Genomic DNA, 21,934 nt, shown 5'->3' with positions numbered 1-21,934 from the left:
GAACCATTGAGCCATTGAGATTTTTACGCTCAGAGTCTGAATGCTTTTGTATTCTGTTTTTCACCTTATGCAACCAAAAGACTGTGCTGCTGCTAAATGTCTCAGCAAAACAGAAACGTAAACTGCCTGTGCATAAACTAAGCTCGCTCCCATTATTTTTCTCTCTCGTTCATATCTCCTCCCAACAGATGGGGTGCATATAAATCACATCGTCTTGATGTGAACTAAAACCTAGGGAGGTCCTAAATCTGCGGCCGCCATCCTTATCTAAACATCCTGATGCGGAAAGCCACTGATGATGTTTGCCACCCACATGTGTTCGAGCCAGAAACCGTAATAAAGGCAAGCCAACATTGGCACGGTGAACTTAGAGACCAAGTCTACTGCTCCACACCCGACTTGTAAACTTTGAACCCATTCAACAGTTCACTGAGCTAACTCACTTGCTCATTCACAGCTGTTTGCACTCCCACAGTCAACACCGGCGTGCTCACATCTAAAATGAAAACGGAGAATGCACTTTTATTGCAAATTCCAACACAGCCTTTTATAAGGGAAGTAGGCTGCAATAAGGACTGCAAAGTCGGTGTGGTGTCATTTTCCTGTCTTTGGGTGGGATGTGTGTGTGTTGGGTAATGCCCAGACTAGAGGTCAACCAATTATGATTTTTCAACGCCGATACCAATACCGATTATTGGAGGACCAAAAAAAGCTGATTGTTTTATTTATTTATTTGTAATAATGACAATTACAACAATACTGAATGAACACTTATTTTAACTTAATATAATAAATCAATACATTTCAATTTAGCCTCAGGTAAATAATGAAACATGTTCAATTTGGTTTAAATAATGCAAAAACAAAGTGTTGGAGAAGAAAGTAAAAGTGCAATATGTGCTATGTAAGAAAGCCAACGTTTCAGTTCCTTGCTCAGAACATGAGAACATATGAAGACAGGTGGTTCCTTTTAACATGAGTCTTCAATATTCCCAGGTAAGAAGTTTTAGGTTGTAGTTATTATAGGAATTATAGGACTATTTCCCTCTATACAATTTGTATTTCATTAACCTTTGACTATTGGATGTTCTTATAGGCACTTTGGTATTGTCAGTGTAACAGTATAGCTTCCGTCCCTCTCCTCGCTCCTCCCTGGGCTCGAACCAGCAACACAACGACAACAGCCACCATAGAAGCAGCGTTACCCAAGCAGATCAAGGGGAACAACTACTAGAAGGCTCAGAGCGAGTGATGTTTGAAACGCTATTAGCGCACGCTAACTAGCTAGCCATTTCACTTCGGTTACACCAGCCTCATCTCGGGAGTTGATAGGCTTGAGGTCATAAACAGTGCAATGCTTGACGCACAACGAAGAGCTGCGCGAAAGTGCTGTTTGAATTAATGTTTACACGCCTGCTTCGGCCTACCACCGCTCAGTCAGATACTTAGATACTTGTATGCTCAGTCAGATTATATGCAACACAGGACACACTAGATAATATCTAGTAATATCATCAACCATGTGTAGTTAACTAGTGACTATGATTGATTGTTTTTTATAAGATAAGTTTAATGCTAGCTAGCAACTTACCTTGGCTTACTGCATTCACGTAACAGGTAGTCTCCTTGTGGAGTGCAACGACAGAGAGGCAGGTCGTTATTGCGTTGGACTAGTTAACTGTAAGGTTGAAAGATTGAATCCCCCGAGCTGACAAGGTGAAAATCTGTTGTTCTGCCCCTGAACAAGGCAGTTACCCCACCGTTCCTAGGCCGTCATTGAAAATAAGAATGTGTTCTTAACTGACTTGCCTTTATTAATAATAATAAAACATAAAAATAGAAAAAAATCTGCTAATCGCCGCCCAAAAATACAGATTTCCGATTGTTACGAAAACTTGAAATCTGCCCTAATTAATCGGCCATTCCGATTAATCGGTCGACCTCTATAGCTCAGACGGCTGCTACCAAGCAGCAGTCTGCTCCTCAGAGGAGCAAAGCGTCTCCGAGGCCAGGAAGTCCTTCGAGCTCACTTCCTGTGTCTGACTGTGAGATGGCTGCCAGCTACATTCACAAACTTTCACAAAAACCACCCTTTCCTCTTGCCAACAACTCAAGAAAAAAAGGTATTGAAAGCACAATAAATTCAATCCGGTCTATCACTTACTTACTTCTCGGAAACGCATTTCAAAGTAACACCCCTGGTGAAATGTGCTGACAAATGGAAACTTGTACAGTAGCGAGAGAAGTTTAGCAATATTACCATAATTCAAGATTCTGCAAATTTTCTCTCATTAGCATTGCTTTTGCAAAGCCACTTGATAAAAAAAGAGTGAATTCAAAGGACAGTCATATTAACAATTTCTAACACACGGGGCGGGGCGCCTTTTGAGACCCTCTAAAAATAGAAGAGAGTTTTAAAGAGGGGTCCTTTCGGTTCCCCCACTCAAACCTAAACACAGATGAGTGCCAAGAGAAAGTATTGACTGTGGCATGGCAAGGCTCTGGCCCTCCTAAAATACTGGCAAATGGAAGGGTAAAGACTGTGGTGGTGAATTGTTAGACCTCTGTTGGTAAACACTTCCACTTTGTTTGTATGGCCCACCGAAAACTGCCGTACCATAATCACCCACTCTCCTTTCACCCTCCTTTCATGCTGAGGGGCAAAGGAGTAGGTAACAAGGGGGAAGGGAAAAGAGTGTGTGTGATGGGGGAGGTGAATGTACCCCTTTGTTGGGATCATATTATGTTTCCACCACAATACTCCTATCCCTGCTTCATCAACTCTATTCATGTTAACAGTTCATGCAAATGACCATGCTTGCCTTTCATTTGTGCAGGGGGCTCTTTTATCAGTCTTAGCTGGGGGAAGAGGGGAGGGATGACCCCCCCCCCCCCCCTGCCTCCCCACCCCAAAGCGCAGGCTTAATCCCCCCATATGACTTAAGGCCGGCTCACATCGAACTGAATGTGGATCTAGCGTTCGTCTGCCAATCGTTCAGCGAGCTGTGTTTTGGGGACAACCCGCTGTAGACGTCTGACTGATGACATTTTTCAAGTGATTCTACGTGTAAAATCGGTGCGCACTCGGTTAGCAAATTACATTTAGCGATGCCAAGTACTCTCCGCCAGCAAACGCTATTGGTGTGAGCCCTTAGAATCAAGGGTCTGCCTGTTGTAGTAGCAGTTCTAGGCTAAAGCCTATATATCCTCCAATGTAAAAGTCAGGGTTAGGCAAACTGAGGCCCCCATACCCTTCACAGAGCTCAATTACCCCGAAACGGGTGAGCCTGGGTGGCATGCGAGACTCTGGGCCCCTCTTACCCGTCCACTCTCCTTCATTTAGGGCTCATCAGATAGCCGGCAATGAAAGAGATGTGGGAATCCACCTGATAAATCATGGCTTGATGTGAACGAGCCGCTCCTTTTGAACAGATATTGTTGGTGAACATCAGGAGCCGAATCGCATCTGTGAAAGAGACGTTCATTTCGCTCCCTGATTTGCATACTGCTACTACTGATTTATTTGCTCAAAACAACGTTTTTCTGCAGAAAGTTACAAAATAATTATATTAAGAGGGTGAACCCTCACGGTAGAAACAATAAATAGTGGGGAGCGCGTAGTGATTTTTTCGCGCCATCTAATAATTTGGCCAAGTAAAAATGTATTTGAGCGCGCATTTCACGATCTGACATAATGGTAGTCTACCTCTTGGCATTTACATTGGAGATGTTCAATTGTTTCCTGGTTATAGGTAGATTTTTAAGCATTTTGAATGAAGAACCGGTTGGGAGCCAAATGAGCCAGCTCTTTTAGGTGAATGGATCTAAATGGGCCAGTTCCCCGAAAAGACTCAGAATGCCCATCACTAATGGCTTGCAGAAACAGTGCTGGTCTCCCCTCCCTCTCGTCATTAGAATATAAGTGCTCTGAAATAATATAATATTTTTAGAATCACTGCATTTGGAGGGGGAAAAAGCATAATAAAAAAGGGCTTAGTAATATTTAACATATTTAGTTATTCAGCTGACAAAGTCGGAGTCTTCTACTGTAATGGGCTCTAGAGAGAGACAGACACAACAATGAACCTATCTCGCGCGTCCTAATAAAAAGCCAGCCCCCCATTACGCACGGAAGAGCCCCTCGTTAACGAAACATCCATCTTCAAGTACCTGAGATAACTTGGCCCGACCAAGTGCCTCTTTCTCAAACACAGCCAGTCTGCCACAATACACTGAAAAGTGCGAACTGAGAGAGCGGCAGCCCCCACCTCAAGAGCTGTAAAGGGGGAGTGGGGTGCGTGCGTGCAACTGCCTGCAGAGCGGGGGGGGGTTGCTGTAGGAGGTGTTCTCCGGACTTAAGAAATTACGACTTTATTTCCTTGTCCCGTCCTTACATCACATGAGTTCTCGATAGTTGTTGTAACACTATTATAGGGTAATTTGTTGGTAAATGGGATTGTTTTTAAAGTAAGGTCAATAAAATTGAGCCATTGACACCCGCAGAGGTTTTTCACAGGCAAATAATGATTTTATTGCCACCAGAGGCGTTTAGCTGGTATTGGTGGACAATTAGTAACAATATGTTAAGTGTAACCAAATCCTGGAAAGACTCGTCTCCAGTCTAAACAAACCCATGGCAGGGACAAATCATTGCAGATTGCACCAATAGTATACTGTACTCTAGATAGGAGTCGTTGACGTTCTAGATAGCATTATATTTACAAGAAGACAACACAACAACACACCAGAAAGAGAAATGGAAACAAACGTTCAACAGTGTAACAACATTCGTATAATGCAACAACACTTGCAACACAGTGCAACTACATTGTAACATAGATTTAAACTCACCCTTGATGCTTTCCTCTTATATTTGTTGGCGAAGTCAAATTTCTCTTTAATCTCGTCCAAATGCTGCTCCAGGCGCGCCTTCTCCTCTTTCCCCGTGTAATCCTGGCCCAAGAGGATGTATGCCCTCCAGTTGGCGGAGTCAAAGCCCCAGTGGCAAGTCCTGTTTTCCAACGATTTGTGACTGTGCACCACGAACTTATGGGTCGGGTACATGAGTCTGCAGTCCATGCACTGGATGCAGGCTGCGTTGGGGCTTGTGTACAGCTCCGGGACGAAGAGACCCTTGCACTTTCCGAAACACTCGTGGTATATTTTGAAGCTTCTCTCCGTGATCTCCAGCTCTAGGGAGCCAGAAAACTCTTTCTTGCAGTGCGGAGGGTAGGTGCCCCCGTAAATCAGGGCATTGCACAGGCGCTCCGCGTCAGTTTTGGTTATGAGTCCGCAGGAAGGCGCGGAGAATGGAAGAATCCCCATGACTTTGAGGATTTCCAGCTGTTCCGCCGTGCACCTGGAGCAGTAGATGTGGAGGTCGTCGCACACCGAGTTGATCTGCTGGAGGGAGAAATCCCGAAGGACGGTGTTAAGGATCTGCGGCAAGCACAGACGTTTCTCGCCGCCGACCACGAAACAGGAGACAGTCTCCGTCTCCAAGACCGTCTCGCACCTCTCAGTGGAGCGGTCGGACGGGATGAAGAGAGGCCCCGGCATCACTGTCGGTGGCTGCATGGGCAGATGCAGCACGGGCTCGGGCTCTTTCCCATCCTTCTTGAACAGGAGGTCATGTGGCCATCGAGCAGAAAAAGCCGCCGGTCCGCCGAGGGAGCTCATAGAACTCAGATGAAACTGCTTGAGAGTTTGTTGCAGTCCTGGGTGAGGTTGGAAGCTTTGTCGAGTTACAGTCTCCATGTTTTCACTACGACTTTGAAAGCGAGAGTTCCTTTCAACTGGGGAAAACTAAAACAATCGAAAGACACGATAGGTCCCGGTTCCTTGTAAATCCAAGGTATCCCAGAATTAGCCAAGTGCGGAAAGCGCTTCATCAAACATCCACAAAAAAGTCCCAGGTAGTGAGTTTCCAATTCCGTTGACTAGGAACCTACTAGGCAAATGGTGACACCGGCGAGTCTTCCCATGCAGTAGACTCCCGACTGTCCATATCTAAAACGCGTCCCTCTGAAACTCCTCCAAAAAGGGAATGGTACGCTTTTGAAGTTCCAGAAAAAGTATCGACCGATAAAGCAAAGCCTTCTCTCTATGTAACAGGTGTAAAACACATACAAAATCAGTTTGAAATACTGCAGTAGAGCCCGATGCAAACACTCCGTTTACCCACGCAGTTCGCTACGCCTGTGTGGAGATGGCTAGTCTGTGAGCTGGGTTGCGCTCGCTCGCTCACTCACTCACCCCCCCCCCCCCCCTCTCTCTCTCTCTCGCTCTCTTTCTCTCTCTCGCTCTCTCTCTCCCCCTCCCTCCCTCTCCCTCGCATCCCTCTCTCAGTGTTTGTGAGTGTCTGGCTCAATCATTGAATCCCAGCCAAGAATGTGACTGACTCCGCAGGCTGGCTCTTCCAGGAACAAGTCGGCACTCCCCTACTTCTCCTAGAAGCCTTGTGCGGAATATGCAAAGGCGAAAAATGCACAGGGCTCATTGAATCCCTTGATTCACAGCTAGGAACGGCTGTAACCGAAAGAGAATGGGTGGAGTTTGCTACAGACAGTCAAATTTAGACTTTAAGGGGAAATGCAAATTATACGACTGACTGCGGTTTGTTTATTTAGGTTTATCTATCCAGGCTGGCTTATACTGTGAATTGCGGAAACTAGGGAAGAATACATATTAGGGCCACATATTTTCAGATATAGCAACATATGAATAACTATTATTATTGTTATTTGGACGCAACATTCCAATTTAATTAATTTTACGCATAGGCTGTTTTTACGCATAGACTTGTTTTACGCATTGACTTGTTTTACTATATAGATGTGCCAGTTAATTGCGCAAGCACGGCTATACTGTTCGAGCTCCCCTATAGTAGCAGCACAGTCTATGCAATTATGTTTGAGTCACTTTCCCCCAGGGTTTTTTAGTTTTAATTGTAATGTGCAACAACGAGGGCATGAATACGCACACTTTAAACGTATGAACAATTGAACAGTGCAGCGGGGGTTAGGCTGCGATCAAGTGGACTAGCCTACATCGAATCATTCCTATTGTGCTGAAGAGTTGGGAAAGGTGAGAAAAATACAAACGGAACTGTCACTGTGCATTTAAAATGTACATTGTTACTTGGGTGTAATTAACTGGAGCAATTTGTATATTTTTTTCAATGAATGTGATTGAATAAATAATATAGCCTACGCCTAAAACACTTGTGGAGTGTAGATTAGCTTTTTTTACTACTACACGGTTTTAATACTAATCGGCCTTCAAAAGATTCATGAAATTAACTGTATGCCCTTCTACACCTGCATTGTAATGTTGTTCATTTGGTCGCCTCTGTTGTCGTTTGCTGTCATCTCCAATAAAGATTTACTGTGATGACGTGAGCTAAAAAAATGAAAGGTGAGGCAATTGTATGCCGTTCCTGTGGCTCCTCCTAGCCATGAGGCAATGTAACTGCAACCGCATGGCAATTGGAGACATGCTCAGTCACATAGGTCATTAGAATATAAATTAGGCCATAAATTAGTACTCTGGATATTAATATCATCAATATATTTACATGGCATATAGCAAACATAACCATGAGTAAGCTACAATTTTCATGTGAGCAAAATTCTGAGTTTATATGCCAAGAAAAAAAAAGTGTTTTTAACCTTTATTTAACTAGGCAAGTCAGTTAAGAACAAATTCTTATTTTCAATGACTGCCTAGGAACAGCAGGTTAACTGCCTGTTCAGGGGCAGAACGACAGATTAACCTTGTCAGCTCAGGGGTTTGAACTTGCAACCTTCTGACTACTAGTCCAACGCTCTAACCACTAGGCTACCCTGACCTACCCTCCAGAGGCAATCCACTTGCTAAAGCCTCAACCATTTTCCACAATGGATCAGTCCAATTATTTTTGAAACAAATGACAATTACGACAATGTTTGAGTGCAAGTGGACAAACTGGTACCCAGGCTATGATTTTTCCATTTTCCTCAGAAACCACCCACAGTAATTGACATGGTGTGTTGCCAGATCTGGAGCTATAGTGATCAAATCAAATCAAATCAAATCAAATTTATTTATATAGCCCTTCGTACATCAGCTGATATCTCAAAGTGCTGTACAGAAACCCAGCCTAAAACCCCAAACAGCAAGCAATGCAGGTGGAGAAGTGATGAGCTATATCCCGAATGTCTTGCAGATAACTTACCTTTTTGGAGGGACCTGGGGCTTTGTCTATTTGCTAAGGGATATAAGTGATGCAGTGTATGCGGCGGCAGGTAGGCTAGTGGTTAAAACCCTGACTAGCAACCGAAAAGTTGCTGGTTTGAATACCTGAGCCGACCAGGAGAAAAATGTGTCGATGTGCCCTTTAGTAAGACTCTTAACCCTAATTTGCTCCAGTGATGCCATAATACTATGGCTGACCCTGTAAAAAAACAACACATTTCACTGTACCTATCCGGTGTAGGTTACTATATATATATATATATATATATATATACACACAAACACATATATACACAAACACATATATATACAGTGCCTTGCGAAAGTATTCGGCCCCCTTGAACTTTGCGACCTTTTGCCACATTTCAGGCTTCAAACATAAAGATATAAAACTGTATTTTTTGTGAAGAATCAACAACAAGTGGGACACAATCATGAAGTGGAACGACATTTATTGGATATTTCAAACTTTTTTAACAAATCAAAAACTGAAAAATTGGGCAGGCAAAATTATTCAGCCCCTTTACTTTCAGTGCAGCAAACTCTCTCCAGAAGTTCAGTGAGGATCTCTGAATGATCCAATGTTGACCTAAATGACTAATGATGATAAATACAATCCACCTGTGTGTAATCAAGTCTCCGTATAAATGCACCTGCACTGTGATAGTCTCAGAGGTCCGTTAAAAGCGCAGAGAGCATCATGAAGAACAAGGAACACACCAGGCAGGTCCGAGATACTGTTGTGAAGAAGTTTAAAGCCGGATTTGGATACAAAAAGATTTCCCAAGCTATAAACATCCCAAGGAGCACTGTGCAAGCGATAATATTGAAATGGAAGGAGTATCAGACCACTGCAAATCTACCAAGACCTGGCCGTCCCTCTAAACTTTCAGCTCATACAAGGAGAAGACTGATCAGAGATGCAGCCAAGAGGCCCATGATCACTCTGGATGAACTGCAGAGATCTACAGCTGAGGTGGGAGACTCTGTCCATAGGACAACAATCAGTCGTACATTGCACAAATCTGGCCTCTATGGAAGAGTGGCAAGAAGAACGCCATTTCTTAAAGATATCCATAAAAAGTGTCGTTTAAAGTTTGCCACAAGCCACCTGGGAGACACACCAAACATGTGGAAGAAGGTGCTCTGGTCAGATGAAACCAAAATTGAACTTTTTGGCAACAATGCAAAATGTTATGTTTGGCGTAAAAGCAACACAGCTCATCACCCTGAACACACCATCCCCACTGTCAAACATGGTGGTGGCAGCATCATGGTTTGGGCCTGCTTTTCTTCAGCAGGGACAGGGAAGATGGTTAAAATTGATGGGAAGATGGAAGGAGCCAAATACAGGACCATTCTGGAAGAAAACCTGATGGAGTCTGCAAAAGACCTGAGACTGGGATGGAGATTTGTCTTCCAACAAGACAATGATCCAAAACAAAGCAAAATCTACAATGGAATGGTTCAAAAATAAACATAGAATGGCCAAGTCAAAGTCCAGACCTGAATCCAATCGAGAATCTGTGGAAAGAACTGAAAACTGCTGTTCACAAATGCTCTCCATCCAACCTCACTGAGCTCGAGCTGTTTTGCAAGGAGGAATGGGGGAAAATGTCAGTCTCTCGATGTGCAAAACTGATAGAGACATACCCCAAGCGACTTACAGCTGTAATCGCAGCAAAAGGTGGCGCTACAAAGTATTAACTTAAGGGGGCTGAATAATTTTGCACGCCCAATTTTTCAGTTTTTGATTTGTTAAAAAAGTTTGAAATATCCAATAAATGTCGTTCCACTTCATGATTGTGTCCCACTTGTTGTTGATTCTTCACAAAAAAATACAGTTTTATATCTTTATGTTTGAAGCCTGAAATGTGGCAAAAGGTCGCAAAGTTCAAGGGGGCCGAATACTTTCGCAAGGCACTGTATATATACACATACAGTACCAGTCAAAAGTTTAGACACACCTACTCATTCAAGGGGTTTTCTTAATTTTTTTACTATTTTCTACATTGTAGAATTGTAGAATAACCCAAAAAAGTGTTAAACAAATCTAAATATATTTAGATTTTAGATTCTTCAAAGTAGCCACCCTTTGCCTTAATGACAGCTTTGCACACTCATGGCATTCTCTCAACCAGCTTCACCTGGAATGCTTTTGCAACAGTCTTGAAGGAGTTCCCACATATGCTGAGCACTTGTTGGCTGCTTTTCCTTCACTCTGCGGTCCAACTAATCCCAAACCATCTCAGTTGGTTTGAGGTCAGGTGATTGTGGAGGCCAGGTCATCTGATGCAGCACTCCATCACTCTCCTTCTTGGTTAAATAGCTCTTGGAGGGTCATTATCCTGTTGAAAACAAATTATCGTCCCACTAGCGCAAACCAGATGGGATGGCGTATCGCTGCAGAATGCTGTGGTAGCCATGGTGGTTAAGTGCGTGTTGAATTTTAAATAAATCATTGACAGTGTAACCAGCAAAGCAGCCCCACACTATCACACCTCCATGTTTCACTATGGGAACCACATATGCAGAGATCATCCGTTCACCTACTCTGCATCTCACAAAGACACATCGTTGGAACCAAAAATTTCAAATTTGGACTCATCAGACCAAAGAACAAACTTCCACTGGTCTAATGTACATTGCTTGTGTTTCTTGGCCTAAGCAAGTCTATTCTTCACATTGGTGTCCTTTAATAGGGGTTTCTTTGCAGCAATTCGACCATGAAGGCCTGATTCACGCAGTCTCTGAGTGTGCATAACAGTTGATGTTGAGATGTGTATGTTACAGAGAAGCATTTCTTTGGGCTGCAATTTCTGAGGCTGGTAACTAATGAACTTGTCCTCTGCAGCAAAGGTAACTCTGGGTCTTCAATTTCCTGTGGCGGTCCTCATGAGAGCGAGTTTCATCATAGCTCTTGATGGTTTTTGCGACTGCACTTGAAGAAACGTTAAAAGTTCTTGACTATTTTCTCGGATTGACTGACCATCACGTCTTAAAGTAACGATGGACTGTCGTTTCTCTTTGCTTATTCGAGCTGTTTTTGCCATAATATACACTTGATCTTTTACCAAATAGGGCTATCTTCTGCATACCCCCCTACCTTATCACAACACAACTGATTGGCTCAAATGCATTAAGAAGGAAATAAAGTCCACAAATTAACTTAACAAGGCACACCTGTTAATTGAAATGCATTCCAGGTAACTACCTCATGAAGCTGGTTGAGAGAATGCTAAAAGTGTGCAAAACTGTCAAGGCAAAGGGTGGTTACTTTGAAAAATCTCAAATATAAAATATATTTTGATTAGTTTAACACTATTTTGGTTACTACATGATTCCATATATGTTATTTAATAGTTTTGATGTCTTCACTATTATTCTACAATGTAGAAAATAGTAAAATAAAGAAAAACCCTGGAATGAGTAAGTGTGTCCAAACTTTTGACTGATACTGTATATATATTTTTTACAGCTGCTGAGCCACTCGAGGCCAAGCCTGAGAGACAGTTGAGAGAGAGTGAGCGGCGAACATCTTTCCTCTTTTCAATGATTCATAATACATCAAGTCCTTCTCCTCTCTTTCGAGCCCCCCCCCCCCCCTCCCCCTCTCTCCCTCTCACTTCGGCTCCTCTCTGTTCTTTTGGATGAGCCTGCTTTTGTGAGCCTGGATGGTCAGTTGGTTCTGCTATTTTTATTTCCCCCGTCTTCCTTCCTGTATCCATGGCGATGGCACACAACAGGATCACAACTCCTAAATGACATAACCTTTCTTTCCAGGCGCCTGGTCGCTTTTCCCAGTGTAACACTGCAGGCAGGCATCCACAGCCTGCCTTGCCTGGGTCTGCGTTTGTGCTTTTCCCTCTGCGGTAAAGGACTACCCATGTCAGCAATCTAGCCCTCTGGAATTCTCATCTTCTGGGGCACTGTTTCAAAATTGTCCTCACCTATTTTCAAAGTGGCAGGTTTTCCCATAGTGTTATTTTTCCCTGTTGCCCTCCTCTCTCTTTTCTTTTCCTTCCATCCTTTAAGCTTTTTTCCTTGTATTTTCCATTACATAACCCCCATAGCTGTTCTTTCTGTTTGTCCTCGCTTTTGTCTCAAAACTTAGCTTAGAAAGTCCCACTATTATATGACTTCAACTTTCCACCACCTAGTTCTGTGTTCTAGGATGACAGTATAATAACAGGCTACAGTGGCCATTGCATAACTCAACCCTTGCATTGACCCTTAGTGACCTACACCGCTGACTACAGTGTGGTACAATAATAAAGTCAGGAGGAATTAAAAGCATATAGCTTTTTCCTGTATATCATTGTAAAGTAAAAATGATCCTTTCTTACTTACTGTTTGTTATTGTACAAATAACTACACATGAGAATTACAACAACATCTTTTATAAACCTAGGAATGACATCAAGAGAGAAGCATATGAACTATACAATTGCAGAAAGTTCATAAACTATAATTAATTGGAGTAAAATTATAAATGTACATTTCCCAGTGGCCGATATTGTGAATGCAATATGTTGGTTAGTATTCTGGAAAGCAAATTGGCTCACTTTATTTGTGTTGAGGAGCAAGCTTTGCTGGTAAATAGCTTAGAGCTATTTCTCAATAAATGAACATTTGAACAATCGAGTTTGCTGGATGGATACAATGTTCCAAATAACTTTCAATCTGCGACTTTTTATCCGGTTTCGGAGACCGACTTGCATGTTTCACCCGACGTGTGTGCCTGCGTACTGACGTCATCACACAAACACGGAAGTCTGTGCTGTTCCGTCAATGCCGCGAAAAGTATTGTGGCAGACTAGAGAGAACTGTGGCAGACAAGAGAGATAGATCATTGCTATGGCTGAGAAATGCCCAAAGTCAAAACTAAAAAGAAAGAAATTGTCTATCGAGGAGCCCCTAACTGATATATTTTCCAGGAACACGCTGATAAAGAACAACGAAAGTTCCCGTGCATCGATTAAAAGCTTGCGTTCAACGAGGTATGCGAGCAGTCACGTTAGCCACCTGTCTAGCTCCCCCTATCACGATTTACTCTTTGTTTTTATTGCAATACAGAATATGTATAACTGATACCCAGATTGAACATTAGCTTCCACAATTACTCTGTGCTGTGGTGACAAGAAGATCGTGTCTTCCTTGGTTGCAATGCATTGTCTTCATTTCAAATAGATAGTGGTTGGTTCTCATAGACAAGTCCATATTAAATTTTAAAACATAATTGCTCGTGTTTTCTTTACTATTCATATTTCTGTGTTCTGTAGACCTGTGGTCCCTACAGAGACGTGGTGGTCCAGAGGTGACCTGGCTGCAGTTGAGAGTCTCTGGGCCCTGACTCTGAGCTCTGCTCTTCCCTGTCTTGACGCTCACCCCTGGGACCCAGTCCCTGACCTTCCAACAGCCTCAACACTGGTGAGTTAGCCAGCCCAAGAGTGTGGATGCATCTCAATAGTTGTGTTGGCGCAGGACTTTGTTTCCACCAATCAGTAATAGATTGTACTAATCAACTGGTCATCGCCTTAAATCGAGACCTTTATTAATTGAATGTAGCGTGTTGTATGGCTTGAACAAAAGCTTTTATTTACAAAGTTAGCAATCCCACTATAAGTAGCTAATTCTCCATCCAATTGGAGACAGATTTTCATGCAAAAATAAAAATCTGCATAAAGAAATTTGCATTTTCCCACCCGTGGTGTTTCCATCAAACTGACTTGTGGATAAAAAAGGCAATGCTTGACGAAGTGCACGTCAAATGTACTTTTTTCGCTTAGAATAAAAATATACATTTCAATGTGTTTCCATTGCATTTTCAAATGTGCCTGTAGTTTTGTCACAAAAACGGTTGTGTTAAATAGCATATGTGCCTACTCTGGACTTGGCACCTGTGCCCTAGCTAACAGCTTGCAGATACAATGCGGGTAGAGTGTTCGGATCGTCTATTCTACATTGAGATTATGTATAAGAGCGAGACTATTTTGATCTGTCAAATGGCAGCCAAGCGTCATCATCATGTCACCAGAATAAGATCCTCAATATTTATTGGAAAGGAGCATCAAGCTCATCACTGTGCACTTTCACCGCCCTTGTGAAGTTCATCATAAGTTATTTAATCTGTAGCCTAATTTATGCTGGCTTCACGTGCTCATGGGAAATCGAAAGTCCAACCATGATTGTGTTCAAGTGCTTTTGAAGTCAGAACAACTCTTCAACCAATAAGATTGTAGTTAGCCAGATGAGCTTGCTAACATTGCTAATGGAAGTGATCAGCCTGCCAGCAGAGTGAATGGAGATGATGTAGCCTCAGTAAGGACATTACTCCCTTGCCCTCCTCTCCCATTTGGACAGTTTCCAATAGGTTTCTATCAGGCCTGTCGTGACATTTTTTTATCCGGCATATACTTTACTCAAATAAAAAGGTTGGATGAAAACCTGGTTAGCGATGATTTCTCAACTCTCAACCACCACTGTTGTGCCGATTCCACCTTGTACCATGCAGGACTAAACCGAGAATATCTCAGAAAATTGACATTTCTCTCACATACAATAGCTGTTTTTGAACAGCACTCTGCACTAGACCAGAAGAGGAGAAAAACAATGTGTCGTTGAGTACTGCTGAGCTGACTAAAATGGTGGTCACTGTTAACCTCCCAGACGGCTATAGCCTGCTGGCTGGCGCTGGCTCTCAGAGCTCCGGTCAGACAGTGGCAGTTCTGGGCCACGCACGCCACATGAACCAATCACTGACAGGTAGCTGATGCAACCTTGCATTTGCTGAATAATTGACTCCAGTGGGCTTCTCTTAGAAAAGCCCTGCTAGCTACCAGCTAAAGGAGCAAGTTAAGCCCCTATATGACAAACATATGGCCCAGACGAAAGACTGGATGAAATTATGTGTGATGTGCCGCTGGGCTAGCAACTCCAAGGCTAGCGTCACTTTTTCTTTTAACACTCCCAGTCCTTCCTTATTACGTATTTGGACACATTACACTTAGTCACATTTGAGAGGATCTCAAGGGCCCTGCTTGATGGGAACAAAGTTACTCATGGCCCCCACTCTGGCTCTCTCCTTCCCATTCTCCCTCGTTTGTATTGCTCTCATCTCCCTATCATTTCACTCACCCTCTTTCTGCCTCTCCTTTCTTTTTGTCAAACCCACCCCCCCACACATTTCCCCCTTTCTTTTTCTCTCTCTGTCTTTCTGTGTTTCAGAGCTCTAATGTAGACCAGCAGATTGAATGGAGATGGTGTAGCCTCAGTGAGGACATGACTCCCTTGCCCTCCTCTCCCACGGCCCCACACTGTTCCACCCCAGACTCTCCTCTCAATCCTTCTCCTGGGCTGGAAAAGACTCTCCTCCCAGTCCCACTACAGACTAGCCAGACAACATCCACCATCAATGGCCCTCCTTCGAAGTCTGCTCCCTGTCTCGAGGGGCCCGGAGAGGGGACCAGTAGTAGTGGTGCTGGCCGCCCCAGACCACCAAGTCTGGGAGCCCAAGTGCCTTCTAGCTACAGAAGGGGAGGCCCATGGAGTGGAGGGGGAGTGTCATCCAGAAAGGACACAAAACGAGGGGAAGGAGGGCAAAACACGGCAGCGGCCAGACCCCACCCTACAGCCAGGCGACCAGGAGGAGAGAAGGAGAGTCACCCCTCTACTCCTCAGCTCTTCATCAGAGCAGGGAACGGAGGATCATCATTACCAGCAGAAGCAAGAAAGGGTGGAGGAGGAGGAGATGAGGGCGAGAAAAGGGGGATGAAGAGGCTGCAGCTACCTGCAAACCAGGTGGATGCCACGTCCTCTACCTCTGACAGCTTCACTGCTGCTCCCATGGAGGAGGCGGAGGGGGAGAAAAGGGAGGAAGGGGTGTCTGGGATGGGCAGAGCTGATTGGGTTGCTGGCAAAGAAGGAGGAAGGGCAATGCAGAGCTGCCCCATGTGCCTGGTGCCGTTTCCAGCTGGGTAAGTTAGGGCTGCCTGCCTCTTCAAACCCTCTGTATTAGAGGTCGACCGATTAATCGGAATGGCCGATTAATTAGTGCCGATTTCAAGTTTTCATAACAAATTGGAAATCTGTATTTTTGGACACCGATTTTGCCAATTTTTATTTTATTTTTTACACCTTTATTTAATCTTTATTTAACTAGGCAAGTCAGTTAAGAACACATTGTTATTTTCAATGACGGCCTAGGAACGGTGGGTTAACTGCCTCGTTCAGGGGCAGAACGACAGATTTTCACATTGTCAGCTCGGGGGATCCAATCTTGCTACCTTACAGTTAACTAGTCCAACACAATAACACCCTGCCTCTTGTTGCACTCCACAAGGAGACTGCCTGTTACGCGAATGCAGTAGGCCAAGGTAAGTTGCTAGCTAGCATTAAACTTATCTTATAAAAAACAATCATTATCACTAGTTAACTACACATGGTTGATGATGTTACTAGATATTGTCATGGGTTGCGTATAATCTGACTGAGCATACAAGTATCTAAGTATCTGACTGAGCGGTGGTAGGCAGAAGCAGGCATGTAAACATTCATTCAAACAGCACTTTTGTGCGTTTTGCCAGCAGCTCTTCGTTGTGCGTCAAGCATTCCGCTGTTTGACTTCAAGCCTATCAACTCCCGAGATGAGGCTGGTGTAACCAAAGTGAAATGGCTGGCTAGTTAATAGCATTTCAAATGTCACTCGCTCGCTCTGAGCCTTGGAGTGGTTGTTTCCCTTGCTCTGCATGGGTAACGCTGCTTCGAGGGTGGCTGTTGTCGTTGTGTTCCTGGTTTGAGCCCAGGGAGGAGCGAGGTGAGGGACGGAGGCCAAACTGTTACACTGGCAATACTAAAGTGCCTATAAGAACATCCAATAGTCAAAGGTTAATGAAATACAAATGGTATAGAGAGAAATAGTCCTATAATTCCTATAATAACTACAACCTAAAACTTCTTACCTGGGAATATTGAAGACTGATGTTAAAAGGAACCACCAGCTTTCATATGTTCTCATGTTCTGAGCAAGGAACATAAACGTTAGCTTTCTTACATGGAACATATTGCACTTTTACTTTCTTCTCCAACACTTTGTTTTTGCATTATTTAAACCAAATTGAACATGTTTCATTATTTATTTGAGGCTAAATTGATTTTATTGATGTATTACAGTGTGGCAAAAAAGTATTTAGTCAGCCACCAATTGTGCAAGTTCTCCCACTTAAAAAGATGAGAGGCCTGTAATTTTCATCATAGGTTCACTTCAACTATGACAGACAAAATGAGAAAAAAAATCCAGAAAATCACATTGTAGGATTTTTAATGAATTTATTTGCAAATTATGGTGGAAAATAAGTATTTGGTCACCAACAAACAAGCAAGATTTCTGGCTCTCACAGACCTGTAACTTCTTCTTTAAGAGGCTCCTCTGTCCTCCACTCATTACCTGTATTAATGGCACCTGTTTGAAATTGTTATTAGTATAAAAGACACCTGTCCACAACCTCAAACAGTCACACTCCAAACTCCACTATGGCCAAGACCAAAGAGCTGTAAAAGGACACCAGAAACAAAATTGTAGACCTGCACCAGGCTGGGAAGACAATCTGCAATTGTTAAGCAGCTTGGTTTGAAGAAATCAACTGTGGGAGCAATTATTAGGAAATGGAAGACATACAAGACCACTGATAATCTCCCTCGATCTGGGGCTCCACGCAAGATCTCACCCCGTGGGGTCAAAATGATCACAAGAACGGTGAGCAAAAATCCCAGAACCACACGGGGGGACCTAGTGAATGACCTGCAGAGAGCTGGGACCAAAGTAGCAAAGCCTACCATGGGTAACACACTACGCCGCCAGGGACTCAAATCCTGCAGTGCCAGACGTGTCCCCCTGCTTAAGCCAGTACATGTCCAGCTCTGTCTGAAGTTTGCTAGAGAGTCATATGGTCAGATGAAACCAAAATAACTTTTTGGTAAAAACTCAACTCGTCGTGTTTGGAGGACAAAGAATGCTGAGTTGCATCCAAAGAACACCACACCTACTGTGAAGCATGGGGGTGGAAACATCATGCTTTTGGGCTGTTTTTCTGCAAAGGGACCAGGACGACTGATCCATGTAAAGGAAAGAATGAATGGGGCCATGTATCGTGAGATTTTGAGTGAAAACCTCCTTCCATCAGCAAGGGCATTGAAGATGAAACGTGGCTGGGTCTTTCAGCATGACAATGATCCCAAACACACCCCTCGGGCAACGAAGGAGTGGCTTCGTAAGAAGCATTTCAAGGTCCTGGAGTGGCCTAGCCAGTTTCCAGATCTCAACCCCATAGAACATCTTTGGAGGGAGTTGAAAGTCCGTGTTGCCCAGCAACAGCCCCAAAACATCACTGCTCTAGAGGAGATCTGCATGGAGGAATGGGCCAAAATACCAGCAACAGTGTGTGAAAACCTTGTGAAGACTTACAGAAAACGTTTGACCTCTGTCATTGCTAACAAAGGGTATGTAACAAAGTATTGAGAAACTTTTGTTATTGACCAAATACTTATTTTCCACCATAATTTGCAAATAAATTCATTAAAAATCCTACAATGTGATTTTCTGGATTTTTTCTGTCTCATTTTGTCTGTCATAGTTGAATTGTACCTATGATGAAAATTACAGGCCTCTCTCATCTTTTTAAGGGGGAGAACTTGCACAATTGGTGGCTGACTAAATACTTTTTTTGCCCCACTGTATATTAACTTAAAATAACTGTTCATTCAGTATTGTTGTAATTATTACAAATTAAAAAAATAAAAAAATGGCAGATTAATCGGTATTGGCTTTTTTGGTCCTCCAATAATCGGTGTTGAAAAATCATAATCGGTCGACCTCTACTCTGTATTCAGCACACTTATCTGCTCTCTCTCTTTCCCATATGCCTGCTGCCTTAAACTACTTTCCTTCCTACATAATCAAATTCAATGGTAGTTGGCTGCTCTTCTGCAGAGGTAAAACCTTGGTGTCTGACAAATCCAAGGTAAAACCATTGACTGTATGGATCCCATTCTTTCACATATGCAGGGCATTTAAAAATGTAGCTCTAGGATATACATCCTAGACAGAATTTTAAAATGTAGATCTTTACATCCTTGATTGCATAGCGGACCATGCTGGGTTTGCATGTAAACAGTGGAAAGGAAGTGGTTTGAAGAAAAGTACACAGTAAATCATTAATTGAAATGGGTCAAAAAAGCCAGGCTGTTTTAAGTGAGGTAGAGGAGGAGTGAATTAATGACGGGGCTAAAAAGCAGGGCTCAGGGCCAGTGGTACGAGAGCTGGATCCCTCTCCCCTCTCGCTCTCGTTTTACTCTCTTTCTGAACAGGCCGGCCTTTGTGTTGGCCAGGGCCTGGCCTGGGTCTGGCCCCGCATCATGGTCTGCTCCCCTAGCCAGCTCTGTGTACCTTGGCTCGGCCACACAACCCCGCTGTACTCCCCTCCCAACTATCTCTCTCTTGGCTGGACTAGCAGGAACAATGGCTTCCTCTGTATGGAGAGATAGAAGGAAGAGGAGAGTGACCTAGAAGGGGGAAGAGAGAGGGGTCTCTTTATCTCTCATTTAGAAATATGAAGAGCTTTTTCTCTATAACGGCATTTATCCGTCATGTGTGTGTGTTTAGTGTGCAGGAGGGTACGGGTGGCAGGGTTCTTAGAAAGTACATCATTTGGAGCAAAATAACTCTGCTCCAGTTTCTTCTTTCTCAGTCTCTCTCTCCTGGAGAGGACTCTGCCCGCGCATTACCCTCCAGCAGAATGACAGAGCGAGAGATGCAGAAAGAGTGATCGAGAGGGAGAATGAGAGGGAGCGAGAGATACTGAGAGTAAATCTCAGTAGGCCTTTAAAACAGGGCAAGTAAAAAGTACATGAGACACACACTGTGCGAGCGGGCCCAGCAGGAGAGCAGCAGTAGCAATCTGAAGTTAATAAGCTGAAAGCACTGAAGCTCAAGAAGAGACACTGAAAAGATGTCTGTTCCATCCACACACCCATCCATCCAGAGCACTTTCAGTGCAGTCGACAGTTGTGTCGCACTTGAGCATCATATTGATACAATACATGCAATGAATGTTGTGATCATTGAAGGTACTACATTGGCGGTTATGATTATAGACTGCCGTTTTAAAGTAGGCCTCGAATTGTAACTTTTTTTTTCTTCTGTAAGACATATTTGATTGCTGCCTTCTTGGGACAGATTTCTCCTGTGGAAAGAGATTTGAACCACCTGGGTTGATAAAAGACAAATGACTGAAATGCTGTCCATCCATCTCTCCAGGTTCACTCAGATGGACTGTGACAGCCACCTGGCCAAGTGTCTGTCGGAGATGACCCTCGACATGACCTGGTGATAGTCCACAGAGTCTTCTTCTGACACCAAGGATGGATGGAGGTCTTGAAGGACAGCCAGCTGGCTGTTGCACCACATTTGGGTTGTGTTCACTAGGCACAAAACAGAAGAAAATTGACCGAATTGGGGAGGTGCTATCGGAAATGCTTGTTTTTGCCATCCGTCACAAAACGTTTTGCTACAGTGTGCTCTAATGAGGAGTTAGTTTCACTCCACTCACCCTGTTGTTTGGCTAGTTGGTCGTTTTGATTCAAATTCCAGTGGTATCTATCCCCCTGTGATGGCCGGTGGGTGCAGACAGCGGTAAAATACAGTATGTGATTCTACTGATCATCTAGTCTTCAGTCATGGGTTTAATTTGTAGAATCTTGTGTGACTGTTGGCTGGAGCAAAAACCCGCCTTTACCCTTTAAGATTTACTGACTTACTGTCCCACCTCCGCCCCTTCCCACCAACCTATCATCATGCACTACAAGGTTGGAATCATAGAGATGGATAGAGGGCACACCTGCCACTAAGCATTTATGAGGTGTACCACTTCCCATCGCTATGGTTGGAAACAATCTCTGATGGGTCCCATATTGCTTCATTCAGATACACATTTTGTTCTCTCCTCCGCTCCTAACTGCATATGCTGCCATAGAAATAGAATGAATAGAACGGGCGTCCCCATTCAAGTCAACAAAGGTATAATGGGTGGACTGGTGGCCAAAACCAGGAGCAATTCAGGAAGTGTACCCTGTAGTAGTTAGTAGAAGTAGTTGCCATGGTAGCCTAAGCAGAGAGCTCCTGTAAATACTGCCTTCAGAAAGTCTTCACACCCCTTTACCTTTTCCACATTTTATGTTACAGCCTGAATTTAAAATGGATTCAATTGAGATTTGTCATCACTGGCCTACACTCAACACCCCATAATGTCACAATACCCCATAACTGGAATTCTGTTTGTTTATTTTATTTGACAAATTAATGAAAATCTGAAAACCCTAACCCTTCAGTCAATAATTATTCAACCCCTTTGTTATGGCAAGCCTAAATAAGTTCAAGAGTAAAAATGTGCTTAACAAGTAATTTAACTTGCATGGACTCACTTTGTGTGCAAAAAGTGTTTAATTAGATTTTTAAATGACGACCCCATCTCTGTACCCCACACACACAAATCAAATTAAACACTTATCTGTCAGGTCCCTCAGTTGAGCAGTGAATTTCAAACACAGATTCAACCACAAGGACCAGGGAGGATTTCCAATACCTCGCAAAGAAGGACACCTATTGGTGGATGTATAAATGCAGACATTGAATATCCCTTTGAGT

The 21,934-nt window shown here is 43.4% G+C and overlaps 2 protein-coding genes across 2 annotated transcripts in view; one reads left to right on the top strand and one right to left on the bottom strand.

Annotated features, from left to right (window-relative positions):
- Window positions 1-6,227, bottom strand: part of skia (v-ski avian sarcoma viral oncogene homolog a) — a 78,389-nt gene extending 72,162 nt beyond the window's left edge. The window contains exon 1 of the mRNA XM_020458855.2: window positions 4,852-6,227. Within this exon, the coding sequence (XP_020314444.1) occupies window positions 4,852-5,757 (906 nt within the window). The 5' untranslated portion in view covers window positions 5,758-6,227. The remainder of the gene's footprint in view (window positions 1-4,851) is intronic.
- Window positions 6,228-12,987: 6,760 nt separating this feature from the next.
- Window positions 12,988-21,691, top strand: si:ch73-70k4.1 (FA core complex associated protein 20). Its single transcript, XM_020460096.2, has 4 exons — window positions 12,988-13,235; window positions 13,518-13,665; window positions 15,463-16,211; window positions 20,549-21,691. The coding sequence occupies exons 1-4, from the start codon at window positions 13,093-13,095 to the stop codon at window positions 20,619-20,621; spliced, it is 1,113 nt and encodes a 370-aa protein (XP_020315685.1). The 5' UTR covers window positions 12,988-13,092; the 3' UTR covers window positions 20,622-21,691.
- Window positions 21,692-21,934: the final 243 nt, after the last annotated feature.

This window comes from Oncorhynchus kisutch, linkage group LG24 (assembly GCF_002021735.2).
Source record: "Oncorhynchus kisutch isolate 150728-3 linkage group LG24, Okis_V2, whole genome shotgun sequence".
In the NCBI taxonomy this organism is placed as follows: domain Eukaryota; kingdom Metazoa; phylum Chordata; class Actinopteri; order Salmoniformes; family Salmonidae; genus Oncorhynchus; species Oncorhynchus kisutch.
Note: the sequence above shows the minus strand (reverse complement) of the source record. Positions and strands in the feature narration are given on the sequence as shown.

Bases quoted from the DNA above. Each gene is read 5' to 3' on its own strand.
- si:ch73-70k4.1 (XM_020460096.2), top strand. From the start codon at position 13,093: ATGGCTGAGAAATGCCCAAAGTCAAAACTAAAAAGAAAGAAATTGTCT. The intron at 13,666-15,462 runs GTGAGTTAGCCA...TCTGTGTTTCAG, and splicing joins TTCCAACAGCCTCAACACTG to AGCTCTAATGTAGACCAGCA. The intron at 16,212-20,548 runs GTAAGTTAGGGC...CCATCTCTCCAG, and splicing joins CTGGTGCCGTTTCCAGCTGG to GTTCACTCAGATGGACTGTG.